Below are 22083 nucleotides of genomic sequence, written 5' to 3'. Positions count from 1 at the left end.
GTGCTTTTTTTTCTAGGTCGGGTTGCTTCTAGAAAGATGTAGATGTATTCTGTCTGTGTGCCTGTATGGCTGACAGTGTATGGGGTTGGGTTTGTTGCTTGACTGCTCACAAAACTTGGGGGGCAGGATTTGTCCCTGATGTAATGTATGAAACATTTGTGGAGTCACTGCAGAGTTGAATCTAGTGTGTTTTGTCTTAGATACTGTAAATTTTAAGGCATGATGTTTGGTAAAGAATACTGTCACAAGGTAAATTTATGGGGACTTTAGGAAAATTGAAACACTGCATTATTTGCTTTTGGGCTAATTCTTTAATTATTCTGGATATAGTCACAGAACTGCATCACAGCCATCCCTTCTTCTGTTTCTTATTGAATCAGAATTTTCATTTCTTTGTCCTAGAATGACTTCTGTAAAAGATACTAGTCCTTTTGTATTTATTTATGTAATGATCTGCAGAAGTGTGAGAAAAAGGATGGCTCACACCAGTCTCTTTCCCTCTTACTGGTTTCTCTCTTAACACATTGCAAATGATCTGTCTGTGCAATGTATGAACTTCTATTATATGTTTTTCAGTAAGCATGCAGTGCCAAAGAGTGCAGATGCATTACACCAGTGACCGACACATTCAGCCTTATATGGCAAAGGTATGAAAGGGAGGTAAGGAACTGTGGTAAAGGTATACTTTTGTTTACTTACAAGTTTGTAAAAATTATTAAAATAGAGAAATTGAGCAATAAAGAGTACATGTATGAGATGGCAGCTGGTGTGGACTTACATAATTTCAAGTATAAAATTGAAATTGTCTTGTGATGATGGTAAATGTCTGTATCATTAATCCTTGGCTTATTGGTTCCTACAGCAGTAGTGCTGTCGCTTGTCTGAAGTAATATGTAGTAGACACTTTGTTTCAGTGATCTGCCTAAAAATAATTTTAAAATATGCAATTTTAGAGGCTCGGTTGGAACCACAGACATATGTGACTGATCAGTCATCAGCACATTCAGTAATGAAGCTTAGTATGAACATTTCTTATTCATTCAAAATCTTGCCTCTTGTAAATAAATGGAAATGTTATTTTACTGTGTGTTTCCTTCACCAGCACCACTTGCTTCAGAAAACCTTGTAGATAAATGATGAGTGTATACTAGGGGCCATATGGGTGGAGCAGAAGTGTTGAAAGCCAGAGTAATCCATTACAATCAGCTTGTTCCTGGAACAGGTGAGATAAATCATTAGTTGCCAAGGACATCTCATGAGTGAGCAGAGAGGCAATACATTAACTGAGGAAAAAGCAGACCACAACTTTAATATTCTCTTGTCCTAAATATAAATAAGGAAGAGGAGTGTGGTACAAACACAATACTCTGCCTCAGAAGGACTAAGGAAGACATTGTGTTGGGTTTTTTGTTGTTGTGGCAAACGTCTATTGCTGTGAGCAGCTAAGTTTTATTTTCCTGCTAGTTGTCACTGATACACAAACCAGCTCTTTGGAGTCTACATTTTGTGATTATGATCCCCTGTTTGTTCTTTAGACAGAGTTTTATGTACCTCATCATAATCCTAAAGCTTCAGAAGCCTGTGGCTTCCCTTGGCCAAATTTTAAAAACAGCTACCGTTATACTTAATTGGACAATAGAGCTGGTTGAATTTTTCTTTTCTGACAATATTCAGGTGTTTTTACTGAGTATATGGGACTTGATACTACAACATTTTTGGAATGTTTCTGTTTTTCACAAGAAACAGCAGCATTCATTATAGCTTAAAAAAAGGCTTTAAGTGGACAATTTGGAATAGAGTACTTCTGGAGGTATTTAAAAGTCATGTAGATGTGGCACTTAGGGACATGGTTTAGTGGTGGATTTGGCAGTGTTAGGTTTATGATTGGACTCAATGATCTTAAAGATCTTTTCCAACCTAAATGATTCTATGATTTTATTAGAATAAGTCTGTACATCAAATGAGTATGTTATATTTTGGGGATCTTTTTTGTTTTGTTTTTACCCTCTATGGAAATTATGAGATGTTTTTTCTGGAAAATGGAAGTGATAGTTTTTTCCTTTGAAATAAAAAAAAATTAGCTGAAGCTGATGCAAGACTTGTCAGCTAAGGAATGTGGGAGACTGAAGTAAGGGATATGAAGGTGTAGAGGCCACCCAGGAGAGTCATTGCAAGTTTATTCTTTCTCTTTTGGAAACTGAAACAGAAATGTTGCAGAGTAAAGAGAATACAAAGAAGGCTGAGATGGAAGTGTAGGTTAGTATAGCCATCCTATGCCAAAGTACCAAACTTGGTGTATGCCTGACTATGGTTTTGGGGGAGTTTGTTTCATATTATGGGAATTAAATAAAGCTGTGGCCTGCCATATAAACTGATGCATCCTTGCTGCATGTTTGAACAGTGATAGCTAAATGCTGTTGGATAAGGATATTTGGCTTGCTTTAGATAACTGGAGTCTTCTAAAGCACATCTACATGCTCTGTGTGTTTGTTTCTACCCTTAAGGTTAGCATATCATTATTCCAAAATAAACTTTGGTCTTGGCATTACATGACTGCCTCTCTGCTGACACCATGATTTGTTGCAGCTGATTGCTTCCACATCCTTTTCCAATCTGTGATGAAAGATAGCAACTTTTTTCCCTGTTATCTTTCTTCCTTCGTATACTCCAAACTAGGTCTCTACTCCAGCTAGTACATACAATGCATGACACAAAGTTTGCACAACACTGATCTCATTATGTTCATACAACTCTAAAACTGAATCAGACCTTGACTGCTGTATAGGATCTCAAAAGATGTGATTTCCATCCTACTGAAGTTACTCTAGTTATGGGAACATTTCAAGTTCTACTGCCAACTTTGGTTTTCTTTATATCTTCAAGCTGACTTGTGTAGGTGATGTGCAGAGAATCTCTACATGTTGTTCCTCCTCATGTGGATTGTTTTAGGAATGAGATTCTCCCAATTTATACATGCCAGTTTTGATAACTTGTTGCAGGTGTTTATTGTTGACACCCTATGAAAGGTGCAGCCCAGCCTAAGAATTGTGCCTCTCTTTCTCAAGTTAGATTTCCATTTGTCCAGACAGGAAGATGACCTTTTTTTCAGGAGACTATTCAGCTGAGGATCTCAGGCCCTCGTCTTTCCAACCTTTGCCCTTTCTATGTAAAACGGCATACTTGGGAAGGGACCTGACTGTTGGATCCTCTTGGCCCTCTAAGAAATCTGTGTGGTGATAAGACAGCAGAGTAGTTGTACCATTAGTCTGAGAGCACTGACATTTAAATAGCTCTGCCAATCAATTTAGTGTTTGTCGTGGGAGAGGGGGATTTTTTTTCTTTCCAACACTCTATTTTTGTCATATTTTGTCTCTTTTGCCTCCTGTTCAGTTGTTTAATAAGTCACCCAGATGACTGATTTAATAGATAACTTGCATCTTCCTCCTGCTCTGCATACTAATCCAGTTCTTTGTGACTGCTGTGTCCAGTAGACAGTTGTGATTGGCTCTGGGTTTTTTTTTTTTTCTAAGCTGCTTGGATCTCCTCTGAACCGCTCAGCCGGTGCTTTCCTGCTGCAGTGGAAGGCAGGAAATGTAATCTCTGATTGGTGTCGAGGAGATGCAGTGTCCTGCTGAGGGCTCTGTCATTAGTCTCCCTCTGCGTCTCGAAATCAGAAGATTCTTTTCCTAGCGGTAAAATATCAGTTATTGGGATGCCAGCGTGTAAAGAGGTAACATACCAAAAAAAAAAGTCATCTCCCGATGATGAATTCAAGAAATATGATGTGTCACAGATGGCAGAAGGGCTGTAACAGAGATGAATGGAGGCAGTTAAATTCTATACTAAAAAAAATAAAATCTTCCCAATAGCACACTAGTTGAATGTCTCATTGCCATATATGTGAAAAAGCAAAGCATTTGGGAATTAAGATTCTTGAGTCTTAAAAAATGACGCTAGGAATGTTTACTGAAGTGGACATTGCTGCTTTTTTTTTTTTAAATTATTATTATTCTTTTAAGTGTTCAAGGTTTTATTAAAGAATTAAAAGGCACTGCTGTGGTCCATCTTCAAACAACTGAACGACAGTGATTAAAGTCCTGGAGCTGGAGTCAAGAAAATAGATACATAATTGCAATTGAATGTGATATTTAATATGTATTTGTTTGTGTAATGTGGGTTTATATACATTTTTTTAATTTCTTTTGCACTTCTGCAGTCCCAGGACTTCAGAGTTAATCAGGGCACAGGATTATGCTATCATTTGCACAAGATGGTTCTGCACATCATGTGTTAGTTTTCCAACTAGAGGCAGCAACTCTCAGAAGATAAGAAATTTTTGAGGATGGTAGAAAGAGGAATTGGAGGGTAAAGTGTGGACCAGCCATTCATGGGAAGCTTTCTGGGGAGAAATGGGTTATGTTCTGATCTTGAGCTAAATGATCAATGTGAGAGGGAGTGAAGTGTCATTTAAAAAATAAAACAAATGCAAACCAACCAACAACAACAAAAACTAACTCAGCATTAGTCAAGGTAGCATTATTGAAGGCAAGTGTTTTATTGCAGTAAACCTTAGATAGTTCTCATAGCCTTTATAATGTACCAAGTTCAGTCAACAGTGAGTGGTTTGGGAGATTACTGGTAAAGAACTGACCTGCAAGCTAGTGGAGATTTGCTGATTTTATTATTCAATACCTGGGTATCTTTCAAGCTCCAGTTTAGCCTACAGAATCTATGACTGGACACAGGCTGAAAAATCTCTGGTGTGGTACTGGGTGTTAGAATGTCCTGAGTTGCAAGGGATCCACAAGGATCATCGAGTCCTTGTGATATTTATTAATGAGAATTATTTTTGTACCAGCTTAGCACTTGCTTCCATGATGCTTTATGAACATGTTAAGGGGACTGTCGCTTGGGCTTAACACCTGAATAGGCAAGATGAACTATGAAGGAAACAAAGATGATGAAGGGTAGAGCTGATGAATATCAGAACCGGGACTAAATTTTCCAGGTTGATAACCTGTATTCAAAGCTGTGCTGACTATTGATAAAGGGAAATGGGGACCTTTCTCTTAGCTACTCCTGTCCTTGTCTCAGCAGCCCTGTGGTTTTCCTCTGGGAATCTTCTTTTTGGCTGATTCTTAATGTATGAAGCCTGATGGTTTGTCATGGGATATTGGCAGCACCAGATCACCAAATGCAGATTTTGTGCCAAGTGACATAAGTTTTTTATCTTCCTTGGAGTGTGCAGAAACAACACAAGAATTCCCATTTCCCCCTTCAGGCAGGTAGCAGTGATGGCTGGATGAGCTGGCTGGCAGCCTCTCAGTTCCTGTCTGCTGCTTCTTTTAACCCCATAAACACTCTTGCTTCCTGTTGTTTCATTTTGCTTCATGTTTCCAACCCTCTCAATGACAAAACTATTTTTCTCACTTAGCAAATGTAAAGTTTTGGAGTGTTATACACTATTTTCAGTGATAGAGTAACCGAAGCATAAATAGAATAGTATAACCAACAAAAATGCCTTTGTTATGTTTATGTTTTCAAGTAAGCAAAGACTTAGTAATATCTCCCCAGAGACGGGAAGACAGTAGTTCTGTAAAACATAATTACAAACTACTTTGCTGTGTGCTGTTGGCTTTTGTTTCTGATAAACAGTGTTTTTTTTGTTTGTTTTTAAACAACACTGTTGCTCAGTATCAATGGATTCAAGTTAGTGTTTAATGTTCCAGCACTTTCGGTTTCATCGGAGTTGAGAAAGGGCTAGTTTATAGCTAATAAATTTCTTGGTTTTCCAGCCAGTGCAGTCATTTTTCTGAAGCAGAAAAATATATACAAATCTAAATTAATATTTAGTTTAGCTGAATTAAGAGATATTTATTTTCTTTTTTCAGGAAATCTGTAGGTGATTTTTGGAATAAATTAATCACTTTCCAACAAAATGCTTTTCTTATAAAGTGGGAACAATTATTTTAGTAAGGCTTTAGATTTTTTTAATCTGTATCTCAGCAATGATACTCTCAAGGCTGTGGGAATACTTTTTAATATTGCATGTGATAATTTATTTAGTTCCTTTAATCTGTGGATTCTGTAATCTCTTGACCTAGATGCCTACATAGTGAACTGAAAAATAAAAGTACTTGATTATGTAGAGGTCTTCATCAGTAGATCTCAAGTGTTTTACAATGGAAATAAGTACCATTTGACAGGTGACAAAACTTATGAATAGTAGCAAAATAAATCACCTGAATGTGCTCATTAGATCGGTGGAAGATCTGGGAATAAAACACAGTTTTTCCTGTGCGACTCTCTTTTTTTCCAATAAAAAATGCCTCCTTGTGCAGCCAGTTTTTTCCTGAAAAGAATAGATGGCAGTTACTAAAAATAGAAACAGGTAGCAGAAGTGTGCACGTACAGTGCTATATATAGTGCTTGCCTGCTCATGACTCTTTGCAAACACTAATTATTCTTCTAATTATCTGCAAGGTTAATATACTTATCTGCAAGGTTATATCTTATTATGTGTTATAAGTATCATTAATATTCCTAATTATCTACAATAATATAACTTTTAAATTCACTCAAAGCTGTCTCTTCTCCAATGACAACATCAATCTTTATGGTTTAAAAGAATGTAAAAAAAAAAAAGAGGGGATTATTAGAAAAATAGATAAATATAAAGTGAGATTTATCTGTTTTTTCTATAAAGTTTGGTTTGGTGTTTTTGGTTTTTTTTTTTAAAGATCGAGTAGAGGTCTCAGTATTGGCTTTTTGAAAAAGCTGTAAGACTGGTTATTCCTGGCCTCCAGCACAGATCAAAGAAAGTAATTCCAAAGCAGGATTAAACTTTTATTTCTATTTTAACAAAAATGCCCCGTACGCATAAAATGGATTTATTTCAGCTGAAAGGGAATATTTCCATTGTATATACCTTGTTGATCCATCACTGGATTATATTTCCTTTTCCTGTAAGTGGCGTTGTCCTGCTGATACCCATAGTTAATTACAGTTTGATGTATATACTCAGGTCTTTCCTCTAGTGTTTTGATATAAACTGACCTTGCACTCTGAAGTGTTACAGCTGTCCCTTTTCCATCCAGTAATCCTTGAGATTGTTCAGTCCTATGTGAGAGTGATCCTCGTGTGTGTTGGTGAACCTCCCCTGCTTTGTGACATCCACAAATTCCACTTGCTTCTTTCTTTATGTCAGGGAAAATACTAAATAAGATCAGTCTTGGGACTGATCATTGAAGAACACCAGCAACAACCTTGGCTAGTTGGCTACATCTCTGACTGCTGTCCCTGTAGGAAACTAGACGAATTTGATGGTAAATATGGAGAAAATGTGAGACTGAACAGATGAGATGTTAACAGTTCACCAGGACCTGATGTCATTCACCAAAGGGTACTGAAGGGACTGAACTGCAACACACAAAATTGCTGAGCTGTTAGCCAAGTTTAGTAACATCCCATTTCAAATGGCCACTGTGCAGACTGCTAGTATGGCTTCCATCTACGAAAAGGGCTTAAGTGGCCTTCCTGGAAACTAGGGACCAGTAAGTCTGACTTGTGTCCATGATACAATGGTAGAGCCTATGATAAAGGATAAGATCAGTGAGATGATGGCTAAATACTTTTGGGAGAGGGTGAGCACGGCTTCAGTAAAGGGAAATCTGGCAAGGTTTTTGAATGTGTACATGGTACCTAAATGAGGGGAGGGCATCCTGTGGACATGATGTTGGATTTTCAGAAAGACTCTGATTCCACACCAAGTGTCATTAAAGAAGCCAAATTGTTCTGGAATTGGAAGAAAGGCCCTTTTATGGGTTAAGGGGCAGAAAGGACAGAGTTGGGGGTTAACTGTAAATTTTCAGGTTGGAGAAGTCAGCACAGGGATTCCCACTGGGATTTATGCAGGGACAGGTTTTGATCAGTATCTTCTTCACTGATGTGAAGAAGAGCTGAAACAGTAAAATCCTTACTCTTATAGATGATGTTTAGCTTTTTTTTTTTTTTTTTTTGAGTGGTCAAATGCTGTGGCAATGTCAGGGAACTGCAGGTGGAGCTTCAAAACTGAGCGAAGGGGCAAAAAGCAGCAAATGTTTTTAATGTAGAAAAAATATCTAAGTAGCACATTGAATAATACAAAGAAGCAGAATACAAACCAGACCTGCATGCTTCTGAACTTGCAAATGCGAGTCAGAACTCAGGAAGATCGCAACATCACAGACTGCATTTGCTATTCACCAAATCTTGTGACATGAAAACTACAGTGGACTTGAAAATTGTAGGATATGGGTGTAAAATGGATAAAGAAAGCGTTCCTGACACAACAAGCAGGGAACTCCTAAAACTGCCTGTCCTCACAACAGGGAGGGAAATGAACTGCAGAAAGTGGCCATTCCCGTGCCTGATCCCTCAATACCTCTTTCCCATTGCTGTTTCTTCTGGGGACAGAATACAGGGCTAAATGGACCAGTGCTCTGAACCGTTGGGGTGTTTTTCTTGTTCTGTCACAAGTGATCTGTTAGGTTTATGCAAAAATCTTCCCACTGACCCTATTACTTTCGGTTCTGCTCACGATTATGGAAAGCGGATCATACAGTTCTCCAAATTCAAGCATAAAGCTCTGCATTGAATAGTCTAAGAGTTTGTCCTCTCTTGTTCATGTCTCCCGCCCTCATGTTCTGTATTCTCTGCTATTGAAAACTGAGCCAAAGTAGTTTTTGGTCCATATCTTAAATTTAAACACTATTCTACCAAAACTTTGTTTGACTGGTGAAAATAATCCATTTTCTACCTTTTCCAGCAGCCACTAAGCCTTGGTGTTATTAATTCCCTTTTTTTTTTTCCATGATTTTCTATGTGGTAGATTCAGTTACTGAGATAACTGTGTATTTGTGGCTTCTTCAATAAAACATTGTTCTTCACACATATCTTAAACACAAATCTGAAGCTGAATTTGGTACAGCAAAATTTTGGTGATCTTCTGTGTGAATGTTTGACTTGACGCACACTGCGAGCAGCCCAGCAGTAGGAGTATGTTTATTAGGGAAAGTTAAGCACAAGTATAAGCATTCGAAGGATCATATTTCTGGGTTCCTCTTCATCAGTTACTTAAATGCTTAAAATAGGCTGTGACTTGTTCTTTTGACTTCAAAGCTACTTACCTTGTGTACATTTATGTGGAACTTTTCTAAGATTATAACAGAATAGAATACAGTTGGAGAAAAGGACCAAGGGACTGGAGGGCCTTTCAAAGGGTTATTTTCAAGAGCAAATGTCAGGGCTTTATTTTTTAATATTTCATTTAGATGTTTTGAAAAATTAAATATAACAATGCGTGCTGTAAATATCTGCTATAATTTCTTCAAAGGTTTTACGTGTCATCATTTGACTTTCATCTCTTACTGTCAGCTTGACAGAAGATAAAACATTATTTTTTGTGTATGGTTTAAAGTCTATTCTTTGTCAAAGAATTTCACTAGTAAAGGATTAATAGTGTTTTTTTTGGTATGGAATAACACAATACTAGTTTTGTATTGTGTTAAAACATTGATTTATTTTTTCCTTCTTATTTCTCCTTTTCCTTAGTTCAGTATTTTAAGATATAATTTTTTTTAAAAAATACCATAAGAGTAGTTTGAAAAGATACATGAGTGAAATTCTCTGTGTAATGAATCTAGCATTTTGTGGTTGCACTACATAATTTGGTAGAATACAAAATCAGTTAATAACAGCCTAATAGTTAACATACTGGCACCAGCAGGCAATTATTTCAAATGTGACTTTTTTCAATCTCTAAAAATTGTTGGTTGGTTTAATGCAACTTACAACAATAGTATAATGAAAAAAATGGCGAGAAAAATGTGCTTTTAATATATCCGAGTATGCTTTGGAAAAAACCTGATGTGATCTATAGACAAAGCTTATGTTCTTGATGGGGAGGGGGAATTAAAAATGTCTAAGAATACTTCAGAATATGTTGGATTGTTTTTAATAGTAAAATAAGGGCAAAGTGTTCCTGGGTTTTAGGATAGTAACAGAGCATGAGATCATCTAAATGTCTTTTTATCACTGACGAAGCAATCTCTCCCAATTTCACCTGTGTCTCTACTCTTGGAAACTCTTGGAAATCTTTAGCAAAGTGTGTGCTCATGCTGACTCCTCTGGAATAGCAGGTTGAGGCACAGACATGTTTCATTTAAGCTATTTCTAAGCCTCTTAGTAAGATTTTTTTTTTTTTGTTGGTGCCTGGGAGGTCATGTGATCTCCTGCAGTTAGTGTGGTGGTTAGTGTGGTGGTTCAGTTAAAGCTCACAGGGAAGGCTGAGGGCCCCTCCCCCTCTAGCTCCTGGACCAGACTCTCCACTCACATCTCTCGAAGAAGAGTTTGGGGAGATGTGCAGTGACAGGTTTCTGAAGGGCTGACTTTCTGCCATGACAGATGGGTGTTAAATTGTAAATTCTGCTCGCATTCAGCTTTGCAGGGTCCATCGTTCCAATGAAGGCAGTTAAACTGTCAACACCTAGCAGTGCTTGAAGATAATGAATGTAATATAAACCTGAGAAGCCCATGAACAGCGCTAGCTTCCCACATAGCAGATGAAATCCACTGAGTCTCTGCATTTCAGGAAAGCCTTTTAATCCTGTTCAGGCATTCATAATAATACAGTGCTTATGTAAAAAATTCTGCTTGTTCAAAGAAGCATGTTAACAAAAAGAAGTTAAAAGTATTTAAGCACCCTATGTTTAACGTGTTCCAAAAACACTCCAGTATGTTGACAGCTGGTTATTAATTACAGTGCCATGGATAAATATGCCATGATAATGCAGCACATAATTTTATGTAACTTATATACACTTTTTCCAGTACATGCTCAGTGTTTCCTTGGTGGATTTCAGTAATAAAATATAATACAGTGGATTTTCTGTGCCCTTGTGACCAAGAAGGCCAATGGCATCCTGGGGTGTATTAGAAGGGGTGTGGTTAGCAGGTCAAGAGAGGTTCTCCTCCCCCTCTACTCTGCCCTGGTGAGGCCGCATCTGGAATATTGTGTCCAGTTCTGGGCCACTCAGTTCAAGAAGGACAGGGAACTGCTAGAGAGAGTCCAGCGCAGAGCCACGAAGATGATTAAGGGAGTGGAACGTCTCCCTTATGAGGAGAGGCTGAGGGAGCTGGGTCTCTTTAGCTTGGAGAAGAGGAGACTGAGGGGTGACCTCATTAATGTTTCTAAATATGTAAAGGGCAAGTGTCATGAGGAGGGAGCCAGGCTCTTCTCAGTGACATCCCTTGACAGGACAAGGGGCAATGGGTGCAAGCTGGAACACAGGAGGTTCCACTTAAATATGAGGAAAAACTTCTTTACAGTGAGGGTGACTGAACACTGGAACAGGCTGCCCAGAGAGGTTGTGGAGTCTCCTTCTCTGGAGACATTCAAAACCCGCCTGGACACGTTCCTGTGTGATATGGTCTAGGCAATCCTGCCCCGGCAGGGGGATTGGACTAGATGATCTTTCGAGGTCCCTTCCAATCCCTAACATTCTGTGATTCTGTGTTCTTCACTAGCTTAGCTACTTTTAGTTGAGTGCAATGTAGGAGTGAATTTCATTATCAGTTAGTAATGTTTGTGATACTTGCTTATTTTTCTAGAAGAAAATGTGTTTAAGTCACCTTTTTTTTTGGAAGGAAGGTGGGAGGAATGAGCCCTTGGTAAGGCTCTTTCAGAAGGCCTAAAAGCAGGAAACTTAATGATGGAAGAGGCCTGGCTTTCAAAATCCTTCTTTGAAATTAAATAGAATACAAAGTATTGTAGTATAAAGTAATCCCCAAGGAAAGTAATTAAATGGAGAAATGATCATGAAATGTGTGAAGTAATTGCTGAGAATCATGCATACAGAAATAATTTGTTTTCTGTCAGTGTGTGTGGCTTTAACTAGAACAGAGTATTGTTTGAAGACACTTACAGCTGCTACTAGCCATGGAGTATTCTGTGTGATTTCCATTTTATTTGACTCTTGCAATATAAGTGGCTTGAGCTTTTTAATTACATGACCCTATATGATAGGAGGGAGTTACAATGATAACATATGACTTTCGTTGTAGAAATCACACGGATGCTCTAGAACTTTTCAGTAATTATTATTGCAAATGCTGGTCCAACATGTACCCACACAGGCACATGATATTTACAGAACTATAAAATAATAGTTTCTGCCAAGGATCAATTTTACTGTAACAAATGGTTTATCTGTATTATTGTCCAGTGTTTCCATCACTTTCAGAGAGCTGTGCTCTTTGTTGTCCATCCTCCAAGCTATAGAGTATTTAGTATATTATTGGTTAAAACAGTAAAGCCAAGTTTGACAATGGGATGCAAATTGAAATTCATCAGTAGCACGTGTGAACACACTTGCTGAGCTTGCAATGCTTTTAGTAAGTTGTGTTGTTGTGGGAATTCATAAAAAAAGAACAAATGAAGCTGAGGAGGATTTACACCAGCTATGAAGGCAGTAACCCATTTTATGTACTTCCTTGAAGGTACAATTCGGAAAAGAATTTCACTTTCAACTTTCTGACATAGCAAGGGTGTCCAAATTAAATCCACATGGGGGAAAGGAACTCAGCTCTCCTCTCCCCAGATTACTATCTGAGGGCAGAAAAGGTGATAGTTACTGTGCCCTGGATAGTTAAACACCATACAACCACCTCACTGATAATTTCTCGTAGACTCTCTGTGGAAGCTCATCATTGCTATTTCTGTTTTTCTCTTTAATGCTATTTCCACAGAAAGACAAGATACCTGTTTTTGTAAAACTACAAGCATTTAATTCAAAATAAACAAATGACAGCCTTGTGTGATGGAAGCTGTGCAGTAGAGTTTTGGCTTAATTTTTCATCAATACCAAAGTATTTGATTAGAATTACAGATCCTTCTGCTAAACAGTTCCATGAAATGCTGCAGAACCTCCACGTAAAACTGCGAAATCCTGGGTGCGTTTCAGCTATTACTTGCGTATAAAATGGATTTTTAAAAAAATTATATTTATTTCTTTGTAATGTAGACAGAACAGTTGGTTAGGAGGAGGGATGCGTTGGCTTTTGGAAATTTGTAAACCACTTACAGTGAAATACACCTCTGTGGGAATGGATATAGCTAGTGAAGGATATGCTGTGCACCAATAAAACTGATACACTGAGCAATTAACTGGCTTTGTAGAATAAGGGTCTATAAACACTAATGACATTAGCTTAGTTTGATACAAGTGAGCTGTTCCACTCAAAGAAAAAGTACTTCACTCATGTCTAAAGTTAAGGAAACATTCAGTTGTTTGAAGTGTTAATCCCATGGAGGATGTTTTCTGGAATGGGAGTTAGTATAAAACTGTGATTACTACATTTTTGCATATCCCACAAGAAAGACAATACTTTTCTCAAGAAAAGTAAGTTTTGATCAAGAGTTGGTGTGGGTGTTTTCTTTTTGGGTTTTTGGGGGTGGTGGGTTGGGTTTAGTTTTGGGATGGGTTTTTTTTGGCTTTTTGTGTTTTATATATTTCTTTTTGTGTTTCTATATATTTCTTGTGACCATCTCTCATGGTCACAAGAGCATGTTGCACATGCTTTACTGACATTTCTTTTTTCATTTAAGTTTCAGGCATCTTGAATTTTGTTGTGGAGTGTGATACCAAACCGGACGATATCAACTAATCCCAATTTTCTTCCACTTCAGTATTGGGCCGATAGCTGTATGCCATAGTCAGTGATCAGCTCAAGTTATGGAACAGAGCGTATTTTATGTATGTTTGATAAATGTATATATTTAATTCTATCTCCTGTTTCTGCAGTTCTTAAGACAAAGCACTACAGGGCTGCAGTGGATAGTGCACATCGATGTGCACTACAGATTCAGGCCAGTAGTAATTTTTCCCACTGGAAAGTACTGTTGAGTCGTACAAAGAAACAAGTCAACCAGCTGTGGAAAACAAGGAAAGTTAGACTCTTCAGCTAGTTTCTCAAGTAATCTCCCCTGAATTTCTCAGGAGAATAAATATCAAAAGGCAAATTAAGTAAAACAAATTTAAAAAAAAGAATTATTTCTGTAATTTACAGCTGTGGGAAGACTTCAAAATTTTATAAATGTTAGTATTAATTTCAGTTCAGAAATAAACAGGTTAAACTCTGCATTTAGATCTGGTTTCTACTTTCCAGCTAGTTCTGCCAAAAAGTCATTGCACTGGAACATTAGGAAGGAAATAAACTTTTAAACATAATTTAAGACTGGAAAAATCTTTTATGGTTGTATTTTGTATCATGACTTTTATAAAAATGACAACATTTATTTCAAAAATGAAACAGTCTTTCAAATATGTACAGGATAAAGCAGTACATCCCTGGGGCCAAATGTCAGGCATGTCACTGTTTTCTGTATTTGTTTTAGTGGTTCTAAGTGTTTAACATTCTTATCAACTAGGTCATATACTAATGGCTTAATTCTGTAAAATCCTCTAAGAATACGGAAATCTGCTCAGTCCCTGAAATACATTCTGGGGCTTGTTCAACAATGCAAGTGCTTACATAAGACTGTGTGGGGTCTTCAGTTTTCTTTAAATATTGTCCTAAAAGTATTTCCCTGTTAGATTTTTTTTTTTTTTTTTGAGGAGGGACCTTTAACTCTGAAGCAATTTGTTTATTCTTTTCAGACACCATAAATATGTTCTTTTCCCCCCTCTCTGTCTTTTCACATAAAGATGTTGTTGCAGTAGAACTATACTTGATGACGTTATTTCTATTGAATAATAACTTCTCCTTCAAGTATTTCCAAATTCCATATATAAGCTGCTACTCATAAGAATAAGGATCTTGAAACTTGGTCCTTCTAGAGAAACAAATGCAAGTAAGAAGCATAATTTTTCATATAGTTTGAATAACTTTAGTTTTATCATGACTTGCACAATTTTATAGCTTATCATTTTTATTCTTGCAAGATCAACAAATTAGTCTAATGATGGCAGCAATTCTCCATTGCTCTTCCTTAGAAAGAACCTGCATGCTTTGGGCAGCCCTCAGACCTTCTGTGTATTCAAAGAACAGGGAGATAATTGTGTATAGAAATTTGGTTTCCAAAGTTTGGACAACAGGCACATATTCTGAAAGAAAAATAAATCTTTGGTGATTATTATTGTTGTGTTCTCTTGAATATTCAATGGATTGCCATTGAAAGCAAATCATGCTTGTGACTAAGTGTGAGCAACGCACGTGTAGGCTGGTGGGAATGGTCTGCAGCTATGTTCCAGCTCCAGCCAACAGTGATGTGGGAGGCCTTGTGTTTAACAAAAAGGTATAATTTGCCAAATGTTGAAATTAACATTTAAAGGTTGACTGGACAAAGTGAACCACAGGCATATAGATGGTTGAGGCCTGTCCTTCTAGAGTCAAATACAGATGATTTGAGAACTCAAAGTCCATTGTGAAGCAAAAAAAAAAAAAAAAAAAAAAAATTAAGATGTCTGTTTTTTAAACTAGCTGATTGCATGTGCAAGGAGGGGATCATCTGGGACATGCGAAGAGGGTGAAAACACAATTCCCAGTCTTACAACTGAAACAATCTTCCAAGAATTCTACTGAGCTTATCATAAATAAAATATTTTTAACTGAAGGTAAACCAAAGTGTTTTCAACGAAAATGGTAACTTTCCAAAAAAAAAGGAGTTAAAACTGTCACTTCAGCTATACATATTCTCATAAGAATTAAGGACGGCTGTAACATGTAAGTGGTGTTACAATTAGGAAGGAAAAGAAATAAAGACAAAATATCTTGTTTTGTGAGCACCTGCCTTAATAGTGGTTTCCTCATTTTATTTTATTTGACATGTGTCACGGTTTAAAGCTGGGCCGGCTATTAAACCTGTGGCAGATGCTCTCTTTTACGCTCCCCGCCCCCCCCCCCCCCCCCCCACCCCCCACCCTGAAGGGAAAGGGAAAGAGAAAAGGGAGAGAGACTTATGGGTTGGAAAGTTAGAACAGTTTTAATAAACTATAATAATGAAAGAGTATAATAATAATAGAAATAATCAAATATATACAAATATATACAAAACCAAGATCGAGCTCCCCCGATGTCGGCCACGTCACCGCCGGCACTGCAGGGCAGGCTCCGGGAAGGCCCAGGCTGGGCCTAGCGAAGGTCGAGAGCTGGATTCAGGGATGCACGGGATTGGGATCGGGGGCAGCAGGAAAACGGACAGAGACCTCCTTGGACACTGGCCATAGCAGAAAGAGAGCAAGACCCTCTTGATCTCCCCGCTTTATACTGAGAATGACGTGCATGGGATGGAATGCCTCCGCTGGTCAATTTTGGGTCACCTGCCCTGTCCGCTCCTTCCTGCAGGTGCGACCCCCCTTCGGCTCTTCACTCGTAAGCAGTGAGGAATTTAGCAGTGACCTTGGTTTCTCTAAGACTAAGTACAGAAAGAGCCTTTCTGCATAACATCCCTACCGGTGCCTCAGTGATAACTACAAACTTCGAGCGTTATCAGTCCTGGAAGCAGACACTGTCTACAAAACATGCAGTTAGTTTCAGAACGTGCAGTTACTTAGAAGAGACTTAGCTGAAAGTAAAAATCACTGAAAGGAAAATTGGCCTGGTTTAGGCCAAACCAGGACAACATGGTACAGTTTTATGTGCTTTGGCATGCCCCTGTATAGTTACAATTTTGTTTCAAAAGCAATCATGAGCTGATACATTACCAGGCTTTCATTTCCATAGCTCCATACTACATTTTAGCAAGCTGTATGCATCTGTGGATCCTTCCCTCACAGTCTGGTGCCAGAAGGCTCATTAGATCAAAAGCTAGAAAATACCAAAATCTAAAAACCAAAAAATACTAAAATGTAAAAAATAAAATCTAAATATTTTCAAAAACCTGAAGAGTGTGCCCCTGGAAAAATGGCAGGCAACTGTGTTCTGTCAGCATTCTGAATGGAACGGGTAGAGATCAAGGGGAGAAGAGCTTGGAGAGCTGCATTTAAAAGCCCCAGAAAGGAGAAGTATGGAAGGCAATAAGCAAAATAACAAAACCTAAAGTATTCTCCATAGGTAATGTGTTAAGTAGGGGGAGAACATAGCTATGCATTCAATAAATTTGAATGTGTGCTGAAGAATAGATGAATTTATTTTGCTATCTAGCCAAATTACTGTTAATCAGAGTAGAAAATGAAAGTAAATTAGAAATAAATTGTCTCATTCAAATATGTTTCACACGCCACCTCCTTTCCCATCCCCTTCCAGTGCACGAAACAGATGAGAGGAGAAAATCTGGCTGTAGAAACCAGATGAAGCACTCCATGATAAATTGAAAAGAGTGCACGTTACTTACCCTGAGATGAGAATTTAATCAAAAAGATCTGAAACTTAGTACAGGGGGTTTTGCATGAGTTTAACTTGTTAAAGTTTTCAAAACACATGCATTAGATGTGATAGGCCTTGAGTTTGCATATTTACACCTTTCTACTTGTATCCTGAAAATTATTCCACTAGAATGGATGCTCTAATTTTAAATAACCTAGATTGATCTTACTTGTTCCATATTAGCCATACTAAGTACATCCATTTCTAGCTAGATAAAATTGAAGTTTTTCAATTAAATTTATGAACTCAGTTTCTAAAACAACTTCTATAAATACCATATTCTAATCACTTGGTCATATTAGTTGATCAGAATTTGACTTTTTTCAATTGCAAGCATAAAATTCAAAACAACATTTTAAATTCTTGGGTCTCTTTGTGGGAGAAGTAGTTATCTTGATGATTGTTAATAGAGATTTACAAATGTTACTTGATAGGTTTTTTTTTTTTAAAAAATATTTCAGACAAAAATAATGTTTTGCTGAATGCACTAGTTTACATAATCTTATGTCAGTGAGATAATTTAAGATCTGGCCTCATAAAAGTAAAAAATATCATGCTGCTATATGTCTAATATGTATTCTATTCACTGTAAGAAGGTTAATTATAAAGGAGAAGCCTTGAACAAATTGTAAATGTGATTATCAATCATTTTTCAGGTTGCCTGGGGGCAATGTGCCTTTCTGTAATTAAGGATGCACATTTAACCAGCACAAACATGGAAAAAAAATGTGTCAGTGTCTTAACACTGTGTTCATTGTAAAGTTGTGTTCATTTCTTTCCTGAACTGGACTACACATACGAAGTTATTGTATCAAAACCAAATATCAAATAATCGTTGCTTACACTATTTTCAGTGGTTTTAATGGAAAAAATTTTCTAAGGTAATGGAAACATTCTAATTTTACAAAAAAGTTTGTGTAATGCTGTCTAAATGTTAGTTAAAAGATGATCATCATTAAAGAACAGTTTCAGGTGGTGTTCAGGATCTGGGGCTTGGCTTTCTGAAGGCGAAAACGTTACTTTTGTTTCGATGTTAGACTAGTAACAGAAAAGTTTAAATATTGTATGCTGACTGAACAAGGGAAGGGAAGACTTTCAAGAATAATCCTTGCATCTCTCTACCCATGTTTTGATTGACATAAAATGGTATTTGTACATCTTGGTTTGCTATGGTCTGTTTTTGATTAACCCAGGGCAGATTATCCAGTTTTGAGATTAACGCAACCACAGGGGCAGATGGACTTGCCGGTGGTAGGCAGGGCAAGCTCTGCAATCCTGGGCTGCTCTTGGGGGCTGCTCTGCACAGGTGTCACAGTGTCACGGTTTAAAGCTGGGCCTGCTATTAAACCTGTGGCAGACGCTCTCTGTTAACCCTCCCCCCCACCCAAAGGGAAAGGGAAAAGGGAGAGAGACTTATGGGTTGGAAAGTTAAAACAGTTTTAATACACTATAATAATCAAAAAGAGTATAATAGTAATAATAGAAATAATCAAATATATATAAATATATACAAAACCAAGATCGAGCTCCCCCGATGTCGGCCACGTCACCACCGGCACTGCAGGGCAGGCTCCGGGAAGGCCCAGGCTGGGCCCAGTGACAATCGAGAGCTGGATTCAGGGATGCACGGATCGGGATCGGGGGCAGCATGAAAACAGAGAGTCCTTCTTGGACACTGGCCAAAGGCTCAAGCTGCAGAAGCAGCCCGAAGCAGCAGAAACACCCAAACACAGCCGAAGCAGCAAGGGAAGGGGGCAGAAGGAAGGGCCGAGAGAGCGAGACCCTCGTGATCCCCCCGCTTTATACTGAGAATGACATGTATGGGATGGAATGCCTTCGCTGGTCAGTTTTGGGTCACCTGCCTTGTCCACTTCTCCCTGCAGGTGCGACCCCCCCTTCGGCTCTTCACTCGTAAGCAGTGAGGAATTTAGCAGTGACCTTGGTTTCTCTAAGACTAAGTACAGAAAGAGCCTTTCTGCATAACATCCCTACCAGTGCCTCAGCGATAACTACAATCTTCAAGCGTTATCAGTCCTGGGAGCAGACGTTGTCTGCAAAACATGCAGTTAGTTTCAGAAAGTGCAGTTACTTAGAAGAGACTTAGCTGAAAGTAAAAATCACTGAAAGGAAAATTGGCCTGGTTTAGGCCAAACCAGGACACAAAGGTGCCTTTTTGCTTTTCCATTTACACCTTCCTGTGTTGTGTAATCTCTTACATAAAGTAATTGGATCTGCTGGGGTTTTTTTCCCCGATGTGATTTATGATGTACATAATTCAGTAACTTGCAAAAAAAAAAAAAGAAACAAAAAGTGCATGACTGAACTTGAAACTAAAGTTTATCCAAAAAAAAAGTAAGTAGAAATGGAATATTCTGTGGGGTTTTACCTTCCTGAAGATCTTTGTCCTCTCACTTTAGAAGGAAACTTGTGTGTTGAAGGTTCAGCCATCCTAGCATCCAATGTTTATCATGAAAGACAGCAGCTCTTCCAAACCAATTGTGTAGCACAATTGGTATAATCAGATCTCTTCTCAGGCTCCTGGTGTATGTTAAGAACAGTTAAATTGGATTGTCTTGTGTTATTGTAGCTCATCCCTGTGTCTTGCTGATCAATTTATGTGGTATGGTTACTGTACGCTTTCCTCTTCCATCATTTTACCTTGCCCTTTTAGCTCCTTCGTGTATTATTATACTGTTAATTGTATCATTTCCCTCAGTCCATTCTGAAGTTGTTTCTGTATTTGCTGTCTCTGAAGATTTTATTCAGGCTCATAAGTTTTAATACCAAGTCATGTCTGCTTCAGTGGATATAATATACAACCATTTTTCTAAATGTTTCCACTGAGCTGTAATATTGCAAATATGTTCAGAAACACTGTAGTGGGTGTCGCTAACACTGTATTCCCCCAAATAAGCTCATCATAGTTCTTTGTTTTCGGTTAGTTTAAAAATAAGGGCAAATTTAATAGAAGGTTGAAAACAAAATTATGTGGTTGAATTTAAATCCATTCAAAAAAGCAGGATGCAGTTGAACATGACAACTGCAGTTGCCTACAGTGTCCTTCTGAACATGTGATATTAAAAGCTGTGTCTGAATATTCTCTAATTAAACTGATAAAAAGAAGAAAAAGCCTTTCCTACTTTAATCCTCCCCTTCTTGTGTACAGACAAAAATATGTCAAGTGAAGAAAATCTGGTTGAACAATCGCTTGGACTCTTTGCAAACCATGTATTTTACTGCTTTTTGAACTGTATACTTCATTTAAAAATCGAGGCAGCAACTTTGATAAAAAAGGTGCTTTTATATAATAGAAGAGACAAGAAATGGAATGTCATGTCAAGCTGCAGCACAAAACTAGATAATATTCATAGATGTATATTTAAAATATGTTTAAACAGAAGTTAATTTAAAATTCTCTTATGCTGTGTACAAATAGCCCAGAACAGAGACCCCTGAGACCTGTACAGCAATATTAAGTAAATTATTGCAAAAAAGAAATGCATCAAACTAATAGATCTGTTAAATAGATGGTATTTCAGGAGATAATCTGTGCAGTCGACAGCCCTTTACTGTGTAAAGCATTCTGAAATACAGATATTTACACAACAGTCTATGTGGTCTCTTATTTCTCACGGTATTTCAAAATGTTCCTCAAGTCTACCACGTGTCAAAATGTAGTAGTTAGCATGTGCCTTTGTTAAAGATTTCAGAATCCTGACAAGTTAGTTTAAGGTTTTGTTGACAATAATTATTAGGGAAGCTTGCAAGATAATTAATATTGCACTTCATGTTGTATTATGTTGCTTTACACATTATGTTGCTTAATAGTTAAAACTGAGTTTTCTTTGAAGAGAGAAAACCAGTTTTGTTTCAGAGGAATTAATAAAGAACATTAATTTAGAAAATGAAAAGTTGTGTTAAGTGATTTAGTATGGTAATGCCATGATTTGCTTGAGATCAACAGTTGCTTGGGATTAAAACAGCTAATTAATGCCTGCATCAGTTTAATAAGGGCAGATACATCAGTGAGGTACAGCTCATAAAGTCTTACTCTTCAAAACTTTTCTAACAACAGAACTTGAAAAATAACAAAATTACTTCTCCCTTCTTTTTCTTGATTCTTATTGTTGAAAATTAATATGCTCTGTAGTAGAAAATAATGTTTTGAGAGAGAGAGCTAGCAGTTGCAAATGAGTTTCATCAGGAATTTGGGGATAAAAATGCATGTGTGTACACTTAGAAAGATGGAACAGTGCATAGTTACATCCTTATGACTAATTTCCGTATGGTGACTGTAACTTGCTCTTCTTGAGGCTGTTTCAAAATGTCTCGTTTCCAAAATCAGGAGAAGGGGTATAACATTGGCTAAGTTTTAAAATAGAAGCACTTTTGGCTGTTTTAAAAAGGCCAAGATTTCTCAGCAGACCTTGTTGCTTGCTTTCTTGTTATTTAAATGTTCTATACAGCACAGTGCTGATCAGCGTGGAGAAGAGTCCACCTTATACCCCTTGTGTTGAACCATATGTTCCTCAAAATAGTGTTGTGGGAGGGTGAAGGGTTTGAAATGCTGACTAGTAAAGTAACATAAACTGAATGAGGTGGTGCAAAGGAATAAACTTTCTGGATCTGTGTGGACCCACATCCAAGTAGCACCAGGCTGTGTCTCATGCTGTAAACTGT

General features: G+C 37.7%; 1 protein-coding gene across 2 annotated transcripts in view; it reads left to right on the top strand.

The window, feature by feature from the left end:
* The window catches only part of SAMD5 (sterile alpha motif domain containing 5), a 260920-nt gene that overhangs the window by 23309 nt on the left and 215528 nt on the right, over positions 1-22083 (top strand). The window contains exon 2 of one of the 2 annotated variants that reach the window (XM_068405344.1): positions 13646-13700. The exons of the other annotated variant lie outside the window; for it this stretch is intronic. Within the exon in view, the coding sequence (XP_068261445.1) occupies positions 13646-13660 (15 nt within the window). The 3' untranslated portion in view covers positions 13661-13700. Of the gene's footprint in view, positions 1-13645; positions 13701-22083 lie in introns of those variants that run through there. 2 annotated transcript variants of the gene reach the window in all.

The sequence above is a fragment of the Nyctibius grandis genome, chromosome 1 (assembly GCF_013368605.1).
Source record: "Nyctibius grandis isolate bNycGra1 chromosome 1, bNycGra1.pri, whole genome shotgun sequence".
Taxonomy (NCBI): domain Eukaryota; kingdom Metazoa; phylum Chordata; class Aves; order Nyctibiiformes; family Nyctibiidae; genus Nyctibius; species Nyctibius grandis.
Note: the sequence above shows the minus strand (reverse complement) of the source record. Positions and strands in the feature narration are given on the sequence as shown.